Source organism: Lichenostomus cassidix, chromosome 4, assembly GCF_008360975.1.
Source record: "Lichenostomus cassidix isolate B80296 chromosome 4, HeHo_3.0, whole genome shotgun sequence".
Lineage (NCBI taxonomy): Eukaryota > Metazoa > Chordata > Aves > Passeriformes > Meliphagidae > Lichenostomus > Lichenostomus cassidix.
Window position 1 is genome coordinate 38,895,299 of NC_139484.1, and position 19,915 is coordinate 38,915,213.

Consider the following 19,915-nt stretch of genomic DNA (forward strand, 5'->3'; position numbering starts at 1 on the left):
TGAATCTGTAAATAGCCATCTTTCACACCTGATATGCTTTCATGCAGACTTTCTGGTCTGAGTTAGGTTATGTCCAGCTGGCTTACAGAGAACCCAAAGGGCAGGCTATTCCCCTCAGCAAGTATTAGTATTATTTCCAAGCTGCTGCTTATGCACTTCCTAAACAATTACCTCCGACCAATGTCTCGTTAGAATTCCCAAGCTGAAGTAATTATGGAAAAAGCTAGGCAATTTCATTCTCCCCAAATTTGCAAGTGTATGAGGCTTTTGCAGAAGCAAAGATATTTATCTCCTCCCTGTAGCCATGGCAAAGCAGTAATCTGTTTAATTGCAACAAGGAAGATTCAGATTAGACATTTGGAGGAACTTCACGGTGAAGATTTTGGAGCCCTGAAGCAGACAACAATGATAGTGACCCCTTGCCCTTCATAGACTGTCTTTAAAAACAGATCAGACATCTTTCAGGACCAATGCAGGAAGAACAGATCTGCCCTGGGGTAGAGGTTGGACCACATGACCTCTCAAGGTCCCTTCCAGTAATGTTTTCTGTGATGCTCTGTACAAGTTAATACCAAAAATAAAATATTGTACTGATTATGTAAAGCTACAGGGAGTAAGTGTGGGGAGAAGAAAGGCACTGTGTTATTTTTCTTGCCAAAACAGCATGCTTAAAAACATCCATCAGGCATCATAGCTGCTTGCTTCTTTGAACGTAAAATCCCCATACACCAAATCTGTGTCTGTATATTTCCCTTTTGAAGAAAAAAAATAGTTGTGAACACAACTATTTTGCCATTTTTTTATTCTAAGATCAAGTATTATTGTGACTTTCTGGTGCTGATGATTTGTAACATTAAATCTGACAACACTGGATTTCGAGAGGTTTCTGCTACTATTGCTAAAGTAGATGGAAACCATGCATTATTGTGGAAGAGTTTATGTGAGGGTGACATGATGTACGAGTGTGGATCTCTCTCAGCTTCTGTATATTCATGTTTGTAGGTAGTAAGGGCTAAAACATTTTCAGGTGAAGTGTTCTCTGTTGCAAAAAATGAAGCCTTGTTAAAATGGAAAGGTTTTGCTCAAACATCAAGTGAGGAATAAGAAATTATGAAAATAAATCATTCTGACTTCCTTGTTCTATTTTAGAAATAGCAAAATATTTCAGCTTCATTGCTGGATGAATTTTCTTTTAATATCACAGTTTATTTATGCATTTTATTTACTCTATTATACAAATTCTCAAAATATTTTGAGAAGATAGAATTGGTATTCCATGGTGAAGTGAGACTTTCGTCCCACTCACCATTGAAAATATTCAACTGTTTGAATGTCCAGTGGACTAGAAATGCCTTTTGTCAACTAAGTTTGAGTATGGCTGGGTTGTTGCACCTTTTGGTTGCCACACATTTGTTTAGAAGATACATGAAGGAAAAATACTGTGGGTTTAGTAATAAAATTTCAGCCTTTGGAGCAACTCAGGAATAGCTTTGTTAACTATTCTCCTGTGAAAATCTGGTTGTATAACTGGAGCATGGATCCAAATAACTTTTTTCAGCTGGATTCTCAGTGGTTTGAGAGCAGATTTATGAAAATTATTCAATCTTTCTTCTTTCCTTTTTCAGGAGACTGTTCAGTGCAAAGGGAAAATCTTTGCAAAAGCATTGCATCCCAAAAATTGGCAATCAGTGCTCTGGCACATACTAAAGCATTTGGTCTTGGTTTTTTTCATGGCTTTTTTCCACAGGTTAAAGCACACTTCTATCAGAGCCAAAAGAATTTATTTTTTTATTTCTTTTAGCCAGGACATTAATTAATCCATAGTTTATTTTATTTAGTCTCCGCTCTCCCTGAAGAAGGGAAAGACTGACACAAAAGAAATTCTTTTGTACATTTTTTTCTTGGTTTTACAGTGAAATTGTAAGTACTAGCTTGAATTACTTAGGATATCATATAATCTGTTTTCATTGTTTGTTTACAGACTTTGGGGATTTTTAATATCTTTGTGGCAAAATGGATTTGTAAATTTCTATTTTGTTAAGGGTTATAGTGTGCTGATCAAAACTGACACCTTATATTTCAAGAATGTGTACTTTTGTAAAGCACTGTTACTCAAATTTGTACTAATGGTTATCTATTCTCAGAGGCCTAAAAACTAAAGTGGTATTAACAGAGCATTTACAAAAATGATTGAAAACGCATGCATGCTAAAAAACCAATGGAGCCATATGAAGCTAAAAGTCACCCAGATAAGGTTTTATAATGAAATTATAACATTAAGCAAGGTATAAAAGTAATCAGCCTAATCAAATTCTCTTACAAAATTGTGAGATATCTGAGCTGGAAACTATTAACTATAGCTGCATATTATGTACGCATAATATGAACATTTAAACAGATAAATCTTAAAAGTTAAACTAATTATCTGCGTATTAGCATTTTGGAAGTGACACTTCCTAGCTAGCCGATATGACATAATTTCTGTGCAGCAGTTTCCATTCTGAGCTTACATACAGATAGCTAAGCCAGGTGCACAAAAAGAGCATTTTCTCTGGCCCTAAGTTTTTAAAGCACCAGAAACAAAGGCCTAGAAAGCCTTGCAGGAGCTCCCCGTGCAATCGCTCAGCCCCCAGCCTGCAAGCCCGGGTCTCCATCAAAGCCCTGGCATTCCAGCAGTTTCCAGCCAGGCAGCCGTGCCAGCCTGTGGCTGCTTTGTGCTCCTGAGGTTGCTTGAGGATCTGGCAGAGGCTGCTGTGTGAGGGACAATCCCTCCAGGACAAGCAGCCAGCAGCCTTGGCTGCCCGGGCAGAGCTGCCGGGGTGGGGCTGCAGTCTGTGTGCGCATGGGAGCTCTCGGCACTCTGCCCATCTCTGACAGACACGGAGTCCTTCCCTGCCTGCTTTGGAACAAATCGTGGTCAGCCCAGTGTTGGGTGTCTGGGATCTGTCCCTCTGCAGTCACAGCCCAGCTGCTTCTGCAGGCTCCTCTGTAAAAGGACAGCTGTTCCTTCATCACACAGCTCTCCTGCAAGGTTCAGGCTGCGTGTGCTCTCCTTAGACATGAATTAATTCCAGTAGCCACTGTTCCTTATCTCTTGCCAGCTTTCTCTCCTTTTGCCTTCTTCTTTATTTAGAAGCACTATCAGCAGGCAGAGATCTGATCCAGACTAAAATGTCACCTCCTCTGTGGAAATCCACTGCCTTTCTTCCATGACTTTATTTTGCTCTGCAGATCTCCTATAATGTTTCCTTAGTTTCTTACCTTGTATCTTGCTCCTTCCCACATCTCCCATTATTTCCCTAAGGTGTGTTTGACTTCCCTGCTTTCTCCTTTCCCAGCGGTGAATTTCTTTGCAATCCCCTCGTGTCTCTTGACAGTCCATCCTATGTTTCCCTAGGCACTTCATACCCTGAGCTCATTTGTCATCTCCTAACCCCTTTTCCCTCTCCCACTCAATCCTTGTCTTCAAGGCAATGCAACAGGAAGCAGAGTGACATTAGGTACCACAGCTCTCACAAGTTTACTTTGCTTCCATAGTTAAATTAATGAGCTTCCCAGCTATTCTGGAAAGGTGGTGAAATCATGCAGAATGTGAAATCCTTACAGTAATGTATGGACTATAGAGAATCGTGGGCAAAAATCTATTTTGCCTGTGTGCTGCAGAGTTTGCATATTACACTTTTATTAGCAATGCACTCAGTGCTGTGGTTTCCCTAAAACTCTGGGATACAGAGTCTGATATTGCCTCTGGCTTGGACTTGTTTAGTTTCCCCAAGTACCAGGCACATCATCTGTAACTGTCAACAGTTGGCAACAGTGAATAGATTATGTTTTGCAGTTTTTCTTTTGCTTCATCTTAATACATTGCTTGCGGAGTCTGACTTGGAAATACTGAAATTTGACTATGGCAAAGTCTATAGAAATTATGCTGAAAGATTTCATTTAGATACAAGCAAGTATTTCATTTGATCAAATGAAAATTATACCCTAATAGTAGTGTCAATTCACTTGCACTTTTACTGTATATTAAGAGGTTCAAAATTCAGTTTTCATAATTAATATTTCTGTACCATTTCCTGTTACATTTGTCAGGGGTTATTTTCCTGTAACACTTGTGTTTCTATTTGTGTTCATTTTTCTATTCCAGTTATGTTTCAGTAGTATGAATATCTAAAAATGCCTGGTCTTTTTTTGTGTTGTTTTGGGGCTTTCATTCTAATCTGATTCTGTTTTCTTATGAATACCAGAACTTTGTACAAAATCATAATCTGGAATTTTTTTTATCACTGCTAAACAACATTATCTGAATGTCCTTGGTATCATAGTGCTTTATAGGTATTTTTATGCTTTATCCTTTTGCTGTCCTTTGGTACCTTCTGCTTTTACTGCTGCTGCATCTTTCTTCATCAGTGTAAAATGTAGTGGCCATAAAATAATTAACCATACTCATTCAAGCAGTTTTGTTTAGCCAATTATCATGTTCTTGCATTGACTTTTGTGGAATTGCATGAGCCCTTGATTGCAAACTGCGACTTAAAAATGCCATGTCTTTAATCTTCCCATACTCTATATACCCAAGAAACAAAAGACATATTCTCTTCATTCTTAATTGTCTCTGAACTGTCTTTTTGGGAATGTTTTTGAGATATCCAGTCATTGCATAAAAGTGCCTCTTTATCCACATTGATGGCACAATGCAGCATCCAATACATTTATTTCTTTCTTAAAGCATATTTGCTTCCCCTCCTCTCAACATGACACAAATTGAAGATGTAATAGCCATAACCCTCTCTCACATCTTCATGTACACCCACGGAGGCAAGGCTGGCCAAAAGGCAATCAAAACTCTTCCCTCTATTCAAACAAGCTAAGTAACCCCCTACCCAAAGAGAACTTCTGTGGAAAAATATCAAGCTGACATGTTTAATTTGGGTTTTTTTAAACTTTCCCCCGGATCCATCAACACTACACAAGTTATGTAACTGTGTTTCATGCAACATGTGATTTCTGAGAGGAGCTTAGTGATGGCTGTGCCTGCTGACAGGACTTAACATATTTCTTCTCAAATACATTTTTAAAATTTCTATCATCAACTTTCTTTAAAGACTAGAGGTTATGATCTCACAATTTTCTAAACTGAAACTGTAACTCAACTTTACAGTAGATAACATGATACAACTTATTAAATAATTTAGTCTTGTAAGACTTGTGCTACATTGGGGCACACAAACTTGTTTTTAAAAATCATTCTGCTTAATATAAAACAGCCATGTTAAAAGTATTCCATTAATACATAGCATTCAATAGCAATGTTTTTTTAGAAAAGTGCAGTGTGCCCCTAATTGCCTTGATAGCAGTAGTATGTCCTATCTAGTAGACATTTACCCATTTCTTCATTCTTGAATGTTACTGTTTCTTTTCCTTAGAACTAGGCTAAGTAATAAAAGCAGACCTGAGAAACCATTAAATACTACATAGAAATATTATTACATCTTACATGTACGAAAAAGGAAGAATTGCTTTGATTTCCATCAAGAAAGTCAGCATGTGATGTGTCTGTGGTTTCAGAAAGCACCTAGAAGCAAGGATAGTACCACAAAATTAGGAGTTTTGTTTGTATTAATGAAATAAATGTCCTGCATTGTCAATACAGTCAGCTCTGCCCAGGCTGCTGAAAGTGTCAGTCTCACTTCTGGCTTTATCAAGGACTTCACAATACCATTTGTTCAGTTATTGACATGCTAATATTCTTCTCCCATGTTAATTTCCTTTGCCAAACAGAAGTGAGGGAGACTATAGTCAAGCTAGCTCACCCTTCTTCACACTCACTTCGCAGGGAACCTGGTGTGGTGAGGGTGGAAGGGCAACGCCAGACTGCATGTGAAAAGGCTATTCTCTGTTTTCAGTCATGCTGTATTCAAACACATTTTCAAGCCCCATCATGAGATTTAGTGTTACTTGATGTCCCCAGTGAGGTCAGACTGATCAACTCTTTAGGAAGCCTGTGGCTAGTGCAGGTCGTTCCCATGAGAATTCTTTTTGTGTTTTATAAATAAAGATAAAGTTTGGATGTTATTAAAAACAGTGTCCCAAGATCTGGATGGTGCAGGCCTGGCCAATCAGGCCTAGGGGGAGGTTTCTGACTGACCAATCTGGGTGACTTTTGAAAACTCTATATATATGATGAAATCAAAACAATAAAGGTCTTTCCTTCTTGCCACTGAGAACTGAGTTCTTTACTCTGCTAGCTGCTCAACAGCGACAGAAGCCTACAAGGCACATGTAGTTTAAAGTCTTATCTTTGGAGTCCCCTCCAAAGAAGGGAAAGTCTCTCACTTCTGAAGCCTGCATTGTTTGGGTGTGACTCGTGCTCCGAAAGAATAAGGTTGTTATTCTAAACTAACCACAGAACCTGAATCTAGCAGTTATTGTTTACTGTCTTGGTATTCCACTGTCGTAAAATTTAAAAAAAATGCATCCATACAATTTTGTTTTACTAAACTTGCTTTTCAAACATAATGTAATTTAATAAATTGATTTATCCACTTTATGTGATCCTGTAAAAACAGCTTCATGGAGTTTTTACTTTTCAAAATAAAAGTAAAATTTTTTTTAAAAACCCACCTCACCACCAAATAATAATTAAGGGGGAAAAAGCAACATTACAGCTTATTCTGTGAACAAATATATGGCCAAACAGATCAGCCTTACATCCTTATTTCACTAAAGGCCTGTACACTCAGCTCTGACAGTGTAAGCAGACCTTACAGCAAGAGCCAATCTGTCACACAAAGTATAAATACACCACCATTTCTTTTATTTGAAAGGCCATACTCGGGTATTTATATTGACAAGGTACACAGTTTATTTGTACAGTAATAGATGAGCTGAGGAGGTGGGGAGGTGACACACAGACAAGGCAGCAGCCCTGAGGAGCCCTGTGGGTAAAGACACTGCACACAGGAAGTGCTGCAGGGCTGGAGCTGGCTCTGCACACCCCAGCAAAAACCAGAATCTATCCCATGTTCACCCCACGGGGCTCAGGGGCAGTGAATTCCCATTACAGGGAGGTTGAAAAGTGAGGGATGAGTGTTGAGGTCTTGTAGCTAATGGCCTAGCTACTGTAATTTAGTCTCATCTTCATAAGAACGAGACCCCTTGAATTGCTCCTGAATTGGCTGCACTCAGTTCAAAAGGGTGTGCACTGCTGAGGCACACTCCCAGCCCTGGGAAACTGCTTTATCCCCAAAAATGCCCCTCATGTCAGCCACACTGCCTACATCCCACTGCTCCCAGTACACCCCTTCCCCAATCACATACATTGGAGTTGTTCTTCCTGCTCTTCAGAAAGCACTGTCCTCATTAACACTGTTTGTTTGTGCAAGTTCTTGTGCGTGTCAGACATGTGAGCTGTGAAAGACCCCTTGGTTTTGTGACTCCTTCTGAGAGTATACATGGCAGGTGTTTGCTGCAGCAATCAGCACAGCATGGAGGACTGCAGTACCATACAGCAGTGAGAGGGAAGTTCGGGAATATTTTGCCAAAGAATAAAGCATCCTCAGCATGCTAAATTCATGTATTGCTTCTGTCTCTGCAAAGCTCCCCCAAAATACCTGGCTCCAAATACCCGGAAGTCATTTTGGATTGGGCTGTGAAGGTGGTCAATCTTACTGCAGCACAAGCAGTGAACTCAAGCTTGTTTGTCTGGTTGTGCAATGAAGTGGAAAATGAGCATCAAAACCTTCTCCGTATGGAAGTGAATGAGCTATCATGGGAAAAGGTGTTGATTCATTTCTTTGAGCTCCCTTTCCAACAGACACATTTCCTGCAGTGATTCTCTTTTAGAGTGTGCCTGTTGTTTTGCAGATGAGTTATGGCTGTCAAGAAAGGCCTATTTAAGTGAATTGTTCATGTCTGGTGTGCTGAATGCTAGTTTACAAAAAAAGACCAAAAACTGTCCTTTTAACATTATGACAAAGTAGACACACCAAAAAAATAGCCTCGGAAGCTTCAGTTATAACAGGATAAGGTGAAAAGAGAAATTGTCAATCACTTTTCAGCTGAGGAAATCTCTTCATTAAACCTGAACTGAAAAATTCATCCTGACCATGTTGCTAAGATAAAAGACCATTACCTGAATTATTTAACCATCTGTGCAAACAGTTGCATAAGACTTCCCCAGATGAAAACAGGATAAAGACCCTTTCCCCATGGAAAAGCCATCAGATAAAGGAAAAGGAAAAGCTTGAGTTGTCTGACAGTTGGTTGGACAGAACAGATAAATGTAGCTGATACTAATACTTTTAATGACCTTCTAGCTTCTGTGGTTGTGTAAATTTGCATTTTCTGCCCAAATTCCATTAAAAAACAAATAGGAATATAAATTTATGTCCAGAATTGCGTTTCTGGCTGTAGTTTAATTTAGCTCTTTCCTAGACTCACTCCTGGACCCACTTTCTGTAATTCCTGTTTAACCACTTTTTTCTCAGAGCTAGGCTCAACAGAAGGAAAAAGGAAGATAAAAAGGGGAAAGTGAAAGGAAAAAGGAGAGGGAAAGGGGAAAGGAATAAAGCAGGAAAGAAAGTCAAAAAAAAGGAAGTTGGGAGTTTTTTCATATATTTAGAATTCTGTAAGACTGGAAGGAATATTGATTTTTTGTTTGTTTGTTTGTTTTCATAAAATTATAGAATATTCTAACTTGGAAGGGACTCACAAGGATCATCAACGTTCAGCTCCTGGCCCTAGCCCTGCACAGAACAACCCCAAGAGTCACAGCAGGTGCCCAAGAGTGTTGTCCAAACACTTCATGAACTCTGCCAGGCTTGGTGCAGTTATCACTTCCCTGGGGAGTCTGTTCCAGTGCCTGACCATCCTCTGGGTGAAGATCCTTTTCCAACATAAACCATATCCAACATAAACCTCCCCTGACAAGTGTTTCATGCCATTCCCTTGGGTCCTGTCATTGGTCACCACACGTATCAGTGCCTGACCCTGCACTTCCCCTCACGAGGAAGTTGAGATGACAATGAGGTCTCTCCTCAGTCTCCTCCAGGCTGAACAGACCAAGTGACCTCAGCTATCCCTCATACGGCTTCCCCTCAAGGCCCTTTGCCATCTTCCTTGCCCTCCTTTGGATGCTCTGTAATAACTTGATATCCTTCTTACATGGTGGCTCCCAAAGCTGCACACAATACTCAAGATGGGGCTGCCTCAGTGCAGAGCAGAGCAGGACAATCCCCTCCCTTGCCCGGCTGGTGATACTGTGCCTGAGGCACCCCAGGACACAAGTTGGCCCTCCTGGCTGCATTTTTTCTCATGCTATCCCTTCTTAAACAATAATAAATTTTTTAAAACACTTGTCATCATTTACAAGCTACTAGTATATATCAAAATGTCATTTGCTTTCTTCTTGTTAAACAAAACAAAACAGTATTAGGAAGACATACCACCATATTTTTTATTGTTTGAGGGTTTTTTTTTTTAATCATTTGTTATATCTCTAAAGGAGCTCATAGTTTAATATTTCAGGTTTCCTGATATAATTGCACTGTGAATTCACAAGCAAGATGCTAAACCTTTTAAGATACAAATACAAATATACTGTGTGGAAATAAAGGAATACGTGCAGGTTATAAATGAGTAGTTATGGATTCACTGAAGTGTATATTTCAATCAGACTAAATAAGAAATGCAACAAAAAAAAGGAGAAATCATTTCTGTCCATGCACCTGTAGATTATTTTCACCTTTTTCATTCTTAGCAGGCTCATTCAGTCCCTCTTTAGGCATATACAAAGCAAAAATGCATATGAAAATAAGGAAAGAAACATAGAAATGGAGTAAAGGAAAAAAATAACAAATTCCATTACGTTCATATTGAAAGTTTTTTCCTTTCTTTCAACAACACATATAATGGTTAAAGGTGGCCAGAACTACAGCTTCCAGTAAGTTGCCATGCCCAATTTTAAACCAGTGGGGGACAGGAGAGGTCCCTACAGGTGATGAAATTATAATAAAAGTAATGGTATTTAAATTTTGGGCTTCTTTCCTTTTGATCAGCAAGATAACTACTTTGATAGAGGTTGAGCATGCAGTGAAAGTGCTACTAGAGCTGCTTTTCTTTACCATAGTTGTCCAACTTTGAATGCCCTGTTTGGGAGAGGTTACACCTGCAGTGTGCTAAGGAGGCTGAACAAAAGTAAAACAATGTATTTGGACACCAAAATTCTTTCATGTTAAAGACAACGGCCCTCTACGTAAATGTAGCTTAAATGGCCTTGACAAGCCAAAGGAGACATTTCATTGCCAGGTTAGGACAGATTTTTCAGCATGTTGTCAACATGGTATGCACCTACAACAACACCACATTGCACTTCTGAATGTCAACCTTGAACCTTCTGTTCTCACCTGCCAAGAAGCAGTACTCTGGCTTATAAGGCTTCCCATTAATAGTTTGAAGCAAGTAGGGTAATGTTCCATACATTTTTTAGCTGTCTTGGTAATCTGAGATGCATAGAGGAAATACCTGATGTGAGTTGAGTGAAAGTGTAACAGTGCTTTTCTTTCTACTGTCAAAATTATACATGTCTATATTATGAAATGCATTCATGCTTCATTTCTCTCTTACAGTATCCCAACTAATAGTATAATATGTAACCAGTCTTAAATACTTAATATGCATTTGGACTGTATGTCTTGTTATCTGAAATGTGCTGGAACTGGTGTGCCTTGCTTTTCGACCTGACATGTTTACAACTGAAAAAAAAAATCACAGAATTTATTTTGTTAAGGGATTGTGCTGCAAAGGTCTGTGGAAAAACAGTATCAGTCATAACTTAGCAATTGGCTTTAGGTGCAGCCTTTACTATACACTTTATTTCTACAGCTTGCTGTTTTACATTGAAGTAACTTCTGATATAAAACATTAATAATGCTGCAAGTTGGGGTTGAGCTAAATGTGCTACAGACTAAGATAAAATGCACTTGAGAAACAAGTGAAAAATAAAGAAAGTAGGACATTTCCATCTTTGGCAAGGCTTACCAGGAAGTTATTACTGCAAAGTGGAGTGTCCTATATAGCCTAGAACAGAAAATGGTCTGGGAAGGCATGTAATTAAAACTGAAGGAGATGAACAATGGAAGACAGACTACCAGCAGGTAAAGAGCAAAGGGTCAAGAATCTGAGAAGCTGATAATCATTATCTCTGAGAAATTCTCACTGCAGAAGTGGAAGACTATCTGGCAGTGGCAGCTCATCCTAAAGAAGAAAAAGGATTTGATCTGAGGGGAACTTCAGCTAGTGGTGGTGGCAGCTGCCCCCACTGCTGCCTTTGTAGTTATTGACCAAATATGAAGATCGTTACGTTAATGTGAACCGAAATGAGTTGAGGGGATTAATGCACTCAAAGTCACATCTAGGGAGAAAGTTTCTAGTTTAGATTCTTGAAAAGTTTATGTGAGACTCACTCTTGAGGAATTGAAGAGGTTGGTTGAATGGCTTTGCTGTGGAGCCTGGCATAGGAGAAAGATCAGAGGGCTCCATGGTAACACGTGTGCCTGAGCTTGTGTTTGGATGAAAAGATCAAAGAAGCTGTGAAATGCCAAATATAGGCACTTGCCCTCTAGACTTCAGATCTCACTCCTTTTAGGGCAATTTCAATATTAGAACACTAGGCAGATAAAAAGAAATCTCTCAGTCTAAAACTGACAATCTTGAATGAATAAATTCACCTTGGCAGCAGAATGCAAGGATATTTGAATGTAATAAGAAAAATGGCTGCAAAATGCCCAAAGGTATGAGTGATGTTGCTATGCTGTGCATTGATAAGGCTTTGATTGTGGGCAAGAAGATAGCACGTATAAAGTAAGTTTAGTATTCGATGTACAGTGAACAAAATGAAGGACACACATTGCAATCTGTCATAAAATGGAATATGTAGTGAATTGTAGAAAGGCCTATTTCCCCTTTTTCTTTTTGTTCCTGGCTATAAAAGTATGAGAAATCCTATTCTTACCTTTCACATCTCAGTTCCATTTTCTTCTTGCTCTAGGATGCCTGAACCAAGCAATCATGGCTTTTAAGATTCTTTCTGCTTTAAAGTCATGTTTTTAAGAACATGAATGTGTAGCATGATTTTTTGCTGGTCTTTGAACTCTCCCTCACTGTAATAATATTTACTGCTTATCTCAGGCTCATGATGTGCTTTCACGTATTTGTGAAAGATGCGACCAGTTCAAAAACTATGGGCACAGTCAGAAAAAAAAAAAAAGTATAAAAGAAGGATAGCACAGTTCAGTGCTGCATACAACACTGAAGCCACACTGCACTGAATACTACTGATGTGTTGCATTTTCCAACTCAGGTGGTATACTGAGAAATCTGGTAATTAATTTCTCACAGATGCTGTGTATAAATGGTCAAAAAGTTCTTACAGGGAAATCTTACCTTCTGTGGCTTTAGTAAGCATTGTTTGAAATATAGACCAGCACATGGCTACTGGAATCAAAGGATGCAAGTAATTCCCAACAAAGTAATTTGATACCATTTTCAAACATAAAGCAGAAAATAGAAAAGGACACTAATTGGACAATATATGCTCCCCAGGGAGTTGCAAAGGGAAGTTGTGCATGAAAATAAAATAAGTTCTTGGAACTGAGGAATGAGACTGAAGGTCATGAATAGGCTAGCAGTCACATTCATGCACAAGGAACATTGGTATGTTTGTTTTGGTCTCCTGCATAAATGGAGTATCTCAGCTTGCCAAGTCCAGTATGTGAAAAAGAGCCACAATTAGGGACAGAAACACACTGGAAGAAACCCCATTATCTTGAAATGTACTTAACTTCAAAAAAATAAGTTTCCCCACTTGACTTCCCTGGCTTGCAGTATGGTTTCTGATTTTTAAGCATTCTTTTCTCTTGCCTGTTGCTAAGTGAAAGTCTTGCATAAACAAAGGAAATCAACTGTGCTAAAAGGATGGAAATGGCTGTATGCAAAAAGCCGTCAAATCTACAGAGTAAGCACACTGGAAGAAAACATTTCTTAACTTAATCCTTTCAGTTACAGTAATGCTGTGCAGTACTCATGCTGTTCAGAGAAAGTTAGTGTGTTGTGGGTTAAAGTGTTAGGATTTATTCTCTCAATTTAAGAAGAAGAGTTTCTCTAGCCTCAGTGATATGCTTGGGGCTTTTTCAATTTTGCTTTTCTTTCCCACTAGGAGCAATTTTGATGATAACTGTCAGCATGGAATGTCTAGCACACTGTGAGGACCTGCAGGGTCATGTTCTAGTTACTTTAAGAGACTAAGGTGTTCTTCAGCTTCCCACTCCATGGTCACAGGAGAGGGATGAAAGACTGCTGACAACAAACAGGTCATATTTGGGCATGGAATCATCCTTTGGATGGTTGTTTCTCTCTGCTGCAGCTACAGACAGGCTATGCTCCAAAACAAGGAGCTTCAGCTGAACACCTAGGCTGACAACTGAAGATGGTAGTATTGGAAGAGCTAATCTTAAAGACAAGTTTTATAACCAGAAGCTCACATAGTGCTTTACCTCTCTATACTGTGGCCACAATGCATGTTTGGATGTGAGCATAGTCTCTGGTCATGTACCAGTGTGGTATACCTAACACAGCAGAAGAAAAGGCATAGTTTAGATGTCATATATCTACTTCAATTACAGAAATTCTATCTACCTGCTCATATTAAAGGAGTATATAAGCTGTTGGTTTAAATAAATGTCAGTAGACACAGAAAAAAAATCTCATGGTTTCTGTCAAAATTCTCAAACTATGATCTGCAGACAGTTAACATGTTAGAGATGCTAGCTGTTCTGGTTTTCAGCTACAAGCAGCTTAAGTAGATTAAATATTACACCAGATTCTGTCTCTTAGTAACACAAGAGACATTAAGCACTCAGGAACAAGAGGACAGGTGGTCTGCATAATCATTGAATAGGAAAAGCGCAAGAGACACTCTTATTTAGGGACCCTTTTTTCAAACAATTTTGAGGATTCCTACAATAATAGGAAAATCTAGTCCAGTAATAGGGAGTACAGAATGCTACAGAATTTAGCACCAATAAATATGCTTCCTTTGAAATGGTGAATTAGATGTGCAGCAGGATCTGGTCACACTTCAAAGAATAATATGCAGAGCTGAAGATCCATCTGTTTGCTCTTTGCTATCACCATTGAGGCTGCTGTATGTTAAGCAGTCTTTTGAGTACTTCAAAGCACGTTTGAAGTCTTTGCTATGCCTATCCCAAGCACCAAAAAAAAAAAAAAAAAAAGTAGAAGTGCCTTAACAATATGAGTAGCTTGTATTTTTGTTCATTTTACTTGTAAGTGAAAACAATTTGTTCCTGTTATGTATCATTTCTGGACCTTTTTTTTTTTTTTTTTTTTTAGCTATGATAGCGAGGGCCGTCTAACAAATGTTACATTCCCAACTGGAGTCGTCACTAACCTTCATGGGGAAATGGAAAGGGCCATTACAGTGGACATTGAGTCATCTAGCAGAGAGGAAGATGTCAGCATCACTTCCAACTTATCATCAATTGATTCTTTCTATACCATGGTTCAAGGTACTGTAAGCAAAAGATTTCACAGCACACACCAGCCTGAATTTTTTTTTTTGGTGTTCCAAGCAGTTCCAAATAGAAGTGAAACTTCAGGAGCATAGTGTTTGGAGGAAGGGGTGATACATACACATTTTTACACCTGTGTAGAAACAACTGTTCAGGGAAAGTAGGAGTTGCAACAAAAGTAGAATTAAGTAAGTTTTTTAACCAAATAGCTTTTGTAAGCAGCTATGGGAAGTAGAATACTTACTCTATATTATAAAGGAATCTTGGAAAGAAGACATGGATTGAAAGGGTAACAGAAATAGTATGAAGTGATATTTTAGCTTAAAAATAGCATATAATATCCCAGCAACCACATCCTTGCAAAAGTGAGTAGTCACAGTATGCTTAGGATTAGGCCAAAAATGCCTAATGAAACAGCAGAGAATGTGTTTTGTGCCAATCCAAAGAATATATTGTGAGGATGAGATTTTCTTAAGTGTTTAAGTAACTTTGATGACAGGTCCTAAAGGCATTTTTGCTCCTATGGGACAGATACACTTATTCTTAACAATCTCACCCTGGCTCTTTATTATCATTGCGTCAGTTATGTGCAGTCAAGATGCACATATAGCATAAAGTGTGCAGTACAAAGGCAGAATCTTAACCTGTGTAGGTAACCTGTAATTCTCTTTTTGGCCTTTTCAGATCAGTTAAGAAATAGCTACCAGATTGGTTACGATGGCTCACTGAGAATCCTGTATGCCAGCGGCCTGGACTCACACTACCAGACAGAACCACACGTCTTGGCTGGCACTGCCAACCCAACCATGGCAAAGAGAAACATGACCCTGCCAGGGGAGAACGGGCAGAACCTGGTGGAGTGGCGATTCCGGAAAGAGCAAGCCCAAGGAAAAGTCAATGTGTTTGGCCGAAAGCTTAGGGTAAGAACACAAGCATGCATGGTATCTGCTGCATTCTCATTAAGGAATGAGGAAATGTAAATACATTCCCATAGGTATTGCCATCCAACAACCACAGAATATTTAGTGTAAACAAGCTGACTGTAGATCTGGAAATATTTGGTTTTATTACTTTATTTATGGGCTGTTTTACTTATTAATTGCTCTTTTCTGTGTGTCATGGTTTAATGCCAGGCAGCAGCCAGGCCCCACACAGCTACTCACTCCCCCACCCGCAGAATCGAGGAGAGAATTGGAACAGTAAAACCCAGAGAACTCATGGGTTGAGCTAAAGACAGTTTAACAGTGAAAGCAAAAGCCAAACACACAAAGCAAAGCAAGGAATCAATTCCATGTTTCCCATGGGCAGGCAGGGCTTCAGCCATCTCCTGGAGGGCAGGGCCCCATCACACATAATGTGACTTGGGAAGACAAACATCATCACTCCAAACGTCCCCTGCTTTACATACTGAGCATGATGCCATATGGTCTGGAATATCCCTTTGGTCAGTTGGGGTCACCTGTCCTGGCTGTGTCTCTTCCCAGCCTCCCATGCACCTCAAATCTCCTCTCCAGCATGGCAGTACAAAAAGCAGGAAAGGCCTTGGCTCTGTGTAAGCCCTGCCCAGCAATAACAAAAACATCTATATGTTATCAAGCCTGAGTTCAGCACAAATCCAAAACATAGCCCTGTACTAGCCTCTGTGAAGAAAATTAACTTTACCTCAGCTGAAATCAGCACACTGTGAAATTTAAACTGTTGGTTTTAGCCTGGAATAGTTAAAAAGAATAATTTTCTACTTTCCTACACTGTTTTTCTTTCTGGTACTGAATTCATGTAACTGATTCAGAATCCTGTTTTAAATTACTCTGCCATAAGTTAATATGATCCCTGGATTTTATTTCTTTTTTATATTAAATGAAAATTGTACTAAGACTTACTCTTGTGGTAGAAAGGGTTTAACTGTGTGTGCATGTGTATGGCATATTCTTCTAACATATGTCTTTACCATTTTGTTGGCATTTCTTTTTCCTATATAGTGAGTAAAATACAAGTAGAAAGCAAACTATGATTTGTGACAGCCATTTGGTAAAGACAACATAGATTAAGCATTTAAAATTGTGTTGCCAGGAGACAATTTCAAGACCACATCAAAGGTCTGATTTACTATTAGGACTGAACTCAATTCTTTAAAATAAGGCCTAGGAGTGTATCAAATGAAGGTAAGTAATTTCAGACCACTTGACTTCTTGCCATTTGAGATCTTAAAATATTTTGTATCTTCCATTGGGACAAGAAAGGAGGGGATGCTGTCATACAGATTATATTCCTCTCTAGAAGAGGAATGTATTTTTTTCCAAGAAGGAAGAATGATTATGCAGAGTAGCTGCTGCTTAAGAACAATATACTAGTACTTACCTGTGGCAGCTATCTTACATTGATAAGGAAGAGGAAAAGGAAGCCATGATTCTGAAGCTCATTCTTGTGGCTCTGGTTCATAGGCATGTCATTACATACCACAGTGGTATAATACACCTGCCAGTTCATTTGTGAAAGAAGTCTAAGGGAGGTTTAGCAGTGAAAGAAATCACCTTGAGTGCAGTTCTCAGAAATGATGCTAGGTTTTGGTGTTCATGTGCAGAGGAGGTAAAAGAAAAAGAGAAGATAAAGTTGTCATGGGCAACTTTAACTTCAAAGAATTAAAACCAAAAATAAAAAAATCTTAAAAAAAAAAGGAATAGCAAACAAAAGGGAAAGATTTAACAAGATGGCAGGGAAAATGAAAGATTACAGATTAGGATAAAATAATACTAATTAAAAGTGTATATAGACATGGGAGAAGTAGGGCAGGTGGAGAATGAGCTAATAAGAGAAAAATGCCTCAAAAAAAAAAAAAAGGAAATAAACTTGTCAGCAATGGAAAAAAAAAAAGAAATGTTTTGTGAAATTGATTTACATGGAGAGATGTTACCAAAATATCAATTGGGGCTGGATGGGGGGATGTAGGAAAGTAGAAAAAGAAAACAAGAGAAAGAAGAACTTATGGAGCTCATCATTTCCATGTACAGACAGATATGTCATCAACATTTTGCAGCAAAGACAAATGTAGACAAAAAGCAGTGATAAAATGCATTGCCAGTAAATGTACTCATCTCTGTGACATTTTCACTGTGTTATATATATGCAGTATCTAATGTTACAAAGCACACTGTCAGGTACTATCTTGGTTTTCTATCTTGTATTATTTCTGCCCAGTACTAGTAATCTTTCTAAAGAAATTAATTAGGAATTATGTTGCCTTTCCTTAACTCAACAATCTTCTGTCAATCTTTCTTTTGTTCTGACTTGTTTTGTAATTGTTCAGTAAGCTAGTTCTGTCTCAGGAGCTGTGTGTTTGGTCTATAGGCCAGGCAAAGGTCCTGGAAATCCTCTGTATGAAAGAGCCTTTTTAGGGCCTTTGTATTGAGGGTCTCTCAAAGGTCTCAAACAAAGGAACTAGTATGAACTCTGTCTCAAGGGATGCACCCAGAGTGGACTGGTAACACAGACAAGGAAGCTCACGAGAGGAGTTTGCTGTGCCTCCTCTTGAGAGCTGACATACTGCAAGCTCTGCAGCAGTCTCCAGTTTTCACATTACCTCTTGACTCTCTCTGTAAGACACAGCAGTACATTCCTACTCCTAACAGAGGAATCACAGACAGATTTCATGCTTCTCACTGGAAAGAAAAACGGAAATTAAAGCAGAGGAGGATAGATGGAGATGTAAATTACTGAAATGTATCAGGACAGTAGGTAGGGACTGTCAAAAGACTCAATTTTGTGTCACTGTGTTTCTTCACTGAAAATTTCCTCAAGTACAATTTTTATCATAATGAAACCCAGAGGTTCCAAATGTATTTGGAGTGTCGTTATCTTAGACACAATAAAAACATTCAACTTTTCCTGAAAAAGCATTTTGGTAGCAGAGATGTTATTAAGAAATGCTTCAGTTGAAGGCACTGCTTAAGCTGAGATGTGTTATTCCAGCCCTATACTGCCCAACGAAAGAAGTTAGATCACCAAAACTCACTGTTACTCTAACTGCCAGTGAAATTAGACAAGCACAGCCAAAATCTCGCCAAAACCTCACGTCTGAATGCAAGAACTCTGTCAGCATGAAACTGGCTGGAACAAGAGGTATTTCCTTTCCTTCCCCTCACATCCTGCCCTTACACAGACCAGACAGATGGAAAGTGAAATGGCAAGGGATGGTATTATCCCAGTTAGCAGCTAGTGCAGTGAGACAGCAGATTAAGTACTTTGTTGCAATTTACACGAGAAGGATGTGCTTAGCCAAGAAATTAACCACGATTGCTTGGACGTCTGCCTTAACCACAAAACCACCCTTCTTTCTTTGCCAGTTCAGAAATCAGAAGTACCCATTCTAACTTCAGTGTCTAATCCTGAGAAGTGGACAAGAAAATTTATAAAAATCATAATTAAATGTAAAATAAGGAAGGGGAGATAGAAAGGAAAGGGAAAAAATCAGAAAAGCAAAACAGGCGGGGACGTGCAGAGATGAGTGCAGGTATCTGTGGGAGACACTGGGGAAAAAAAGCCAGAGATAAAGAAAATTTAAAAATTAATTTAGGTAAATGAGCTAATATTAGATGTTGGAAAGTTTAAACAACAACTAACTGAAAACAAAGAAGTAAAAAAAAAATTACAAAAAAGGAGTTGAACAGGAATACTTCACAGCTAAGTTTAAACTACTTCTGGCATCAGTCTTGTAGCGTCAATTTTTCAGATTATATTAAATAACATTTGATGGTTCATTAAATAGGTGAAACAACTATTATGCATCTGCTGGACTTTGTGTTCTTTACTTAGGATATTTACATGAAAATGTGATTTTTTTGCAAAATTGATAGTGTAGATTCCTCTGATGCCAATGATTTCATATTAAAAAGGAGAAAGATACTGAACATAAATAGAGAGATAGACTGAGCAAAACTCAGCATTTGTAGGAATTTTTTTCCCATTTGCCTGTGACCTATCACCAGCACTTTCATACTTTTTATTCCAATAATAAAGGATCTAATTTATATTGATCTTTTAGCAGCTTATCAGCCTCAGGGTATAAGTACCAACATCTATTATATATGGAGTTTTGAACATTCAGCCTGAAAAATGCAAAAATTCTCCAGTCATTTGTTTGGTTTATCTCTATCTATGCTCTTGTTCTTTTCTGAACGTTATTTAGCCATCTTTGTTCACGCTTTGTAATGTATGGATGAAGCACTTGAAAAAGAATTTCAAAAAAATTCTTAATACACATATACAGCTCTTTGTCCATTTCTACCCTCTTCCCACATGTTCGCAAAATACAGTGCTGAAAAATCTCAGTT

The 19,915-nt window shown here is 38.6% G+C and overlaps 1 protein-coding gene across 14 annotated transcripts in view; it reads left to right on the top strand.

Moving 5' to 3' along the window:
- Positions 1 to 19,915, top strand: part of TENM3 (teneurin transmembrane protein 3) — a 410,560-nt gene that overhangs the window by 377,895 nt on the left and 12,750 nt on the right. For all 14 annotated transcript variants that reach the window (XM_085058723.1, XM_085058722.1, XM_085058727.1 and 11 more), the window contains 2 exons: positions 14,410 to 14,585; positions 15,273 to 15,508. In XM_085058723.1, coding sequence (XP_084914849.1) covers positions 14,410 to 14,585; positions 15,273 to 15,508 — 412 coding nt within the window. The remainder of the gene's footprint in view (positions 1 to 14,409; positions 14,586 to 15,272; positions 15,509 to 19,915) is intronic.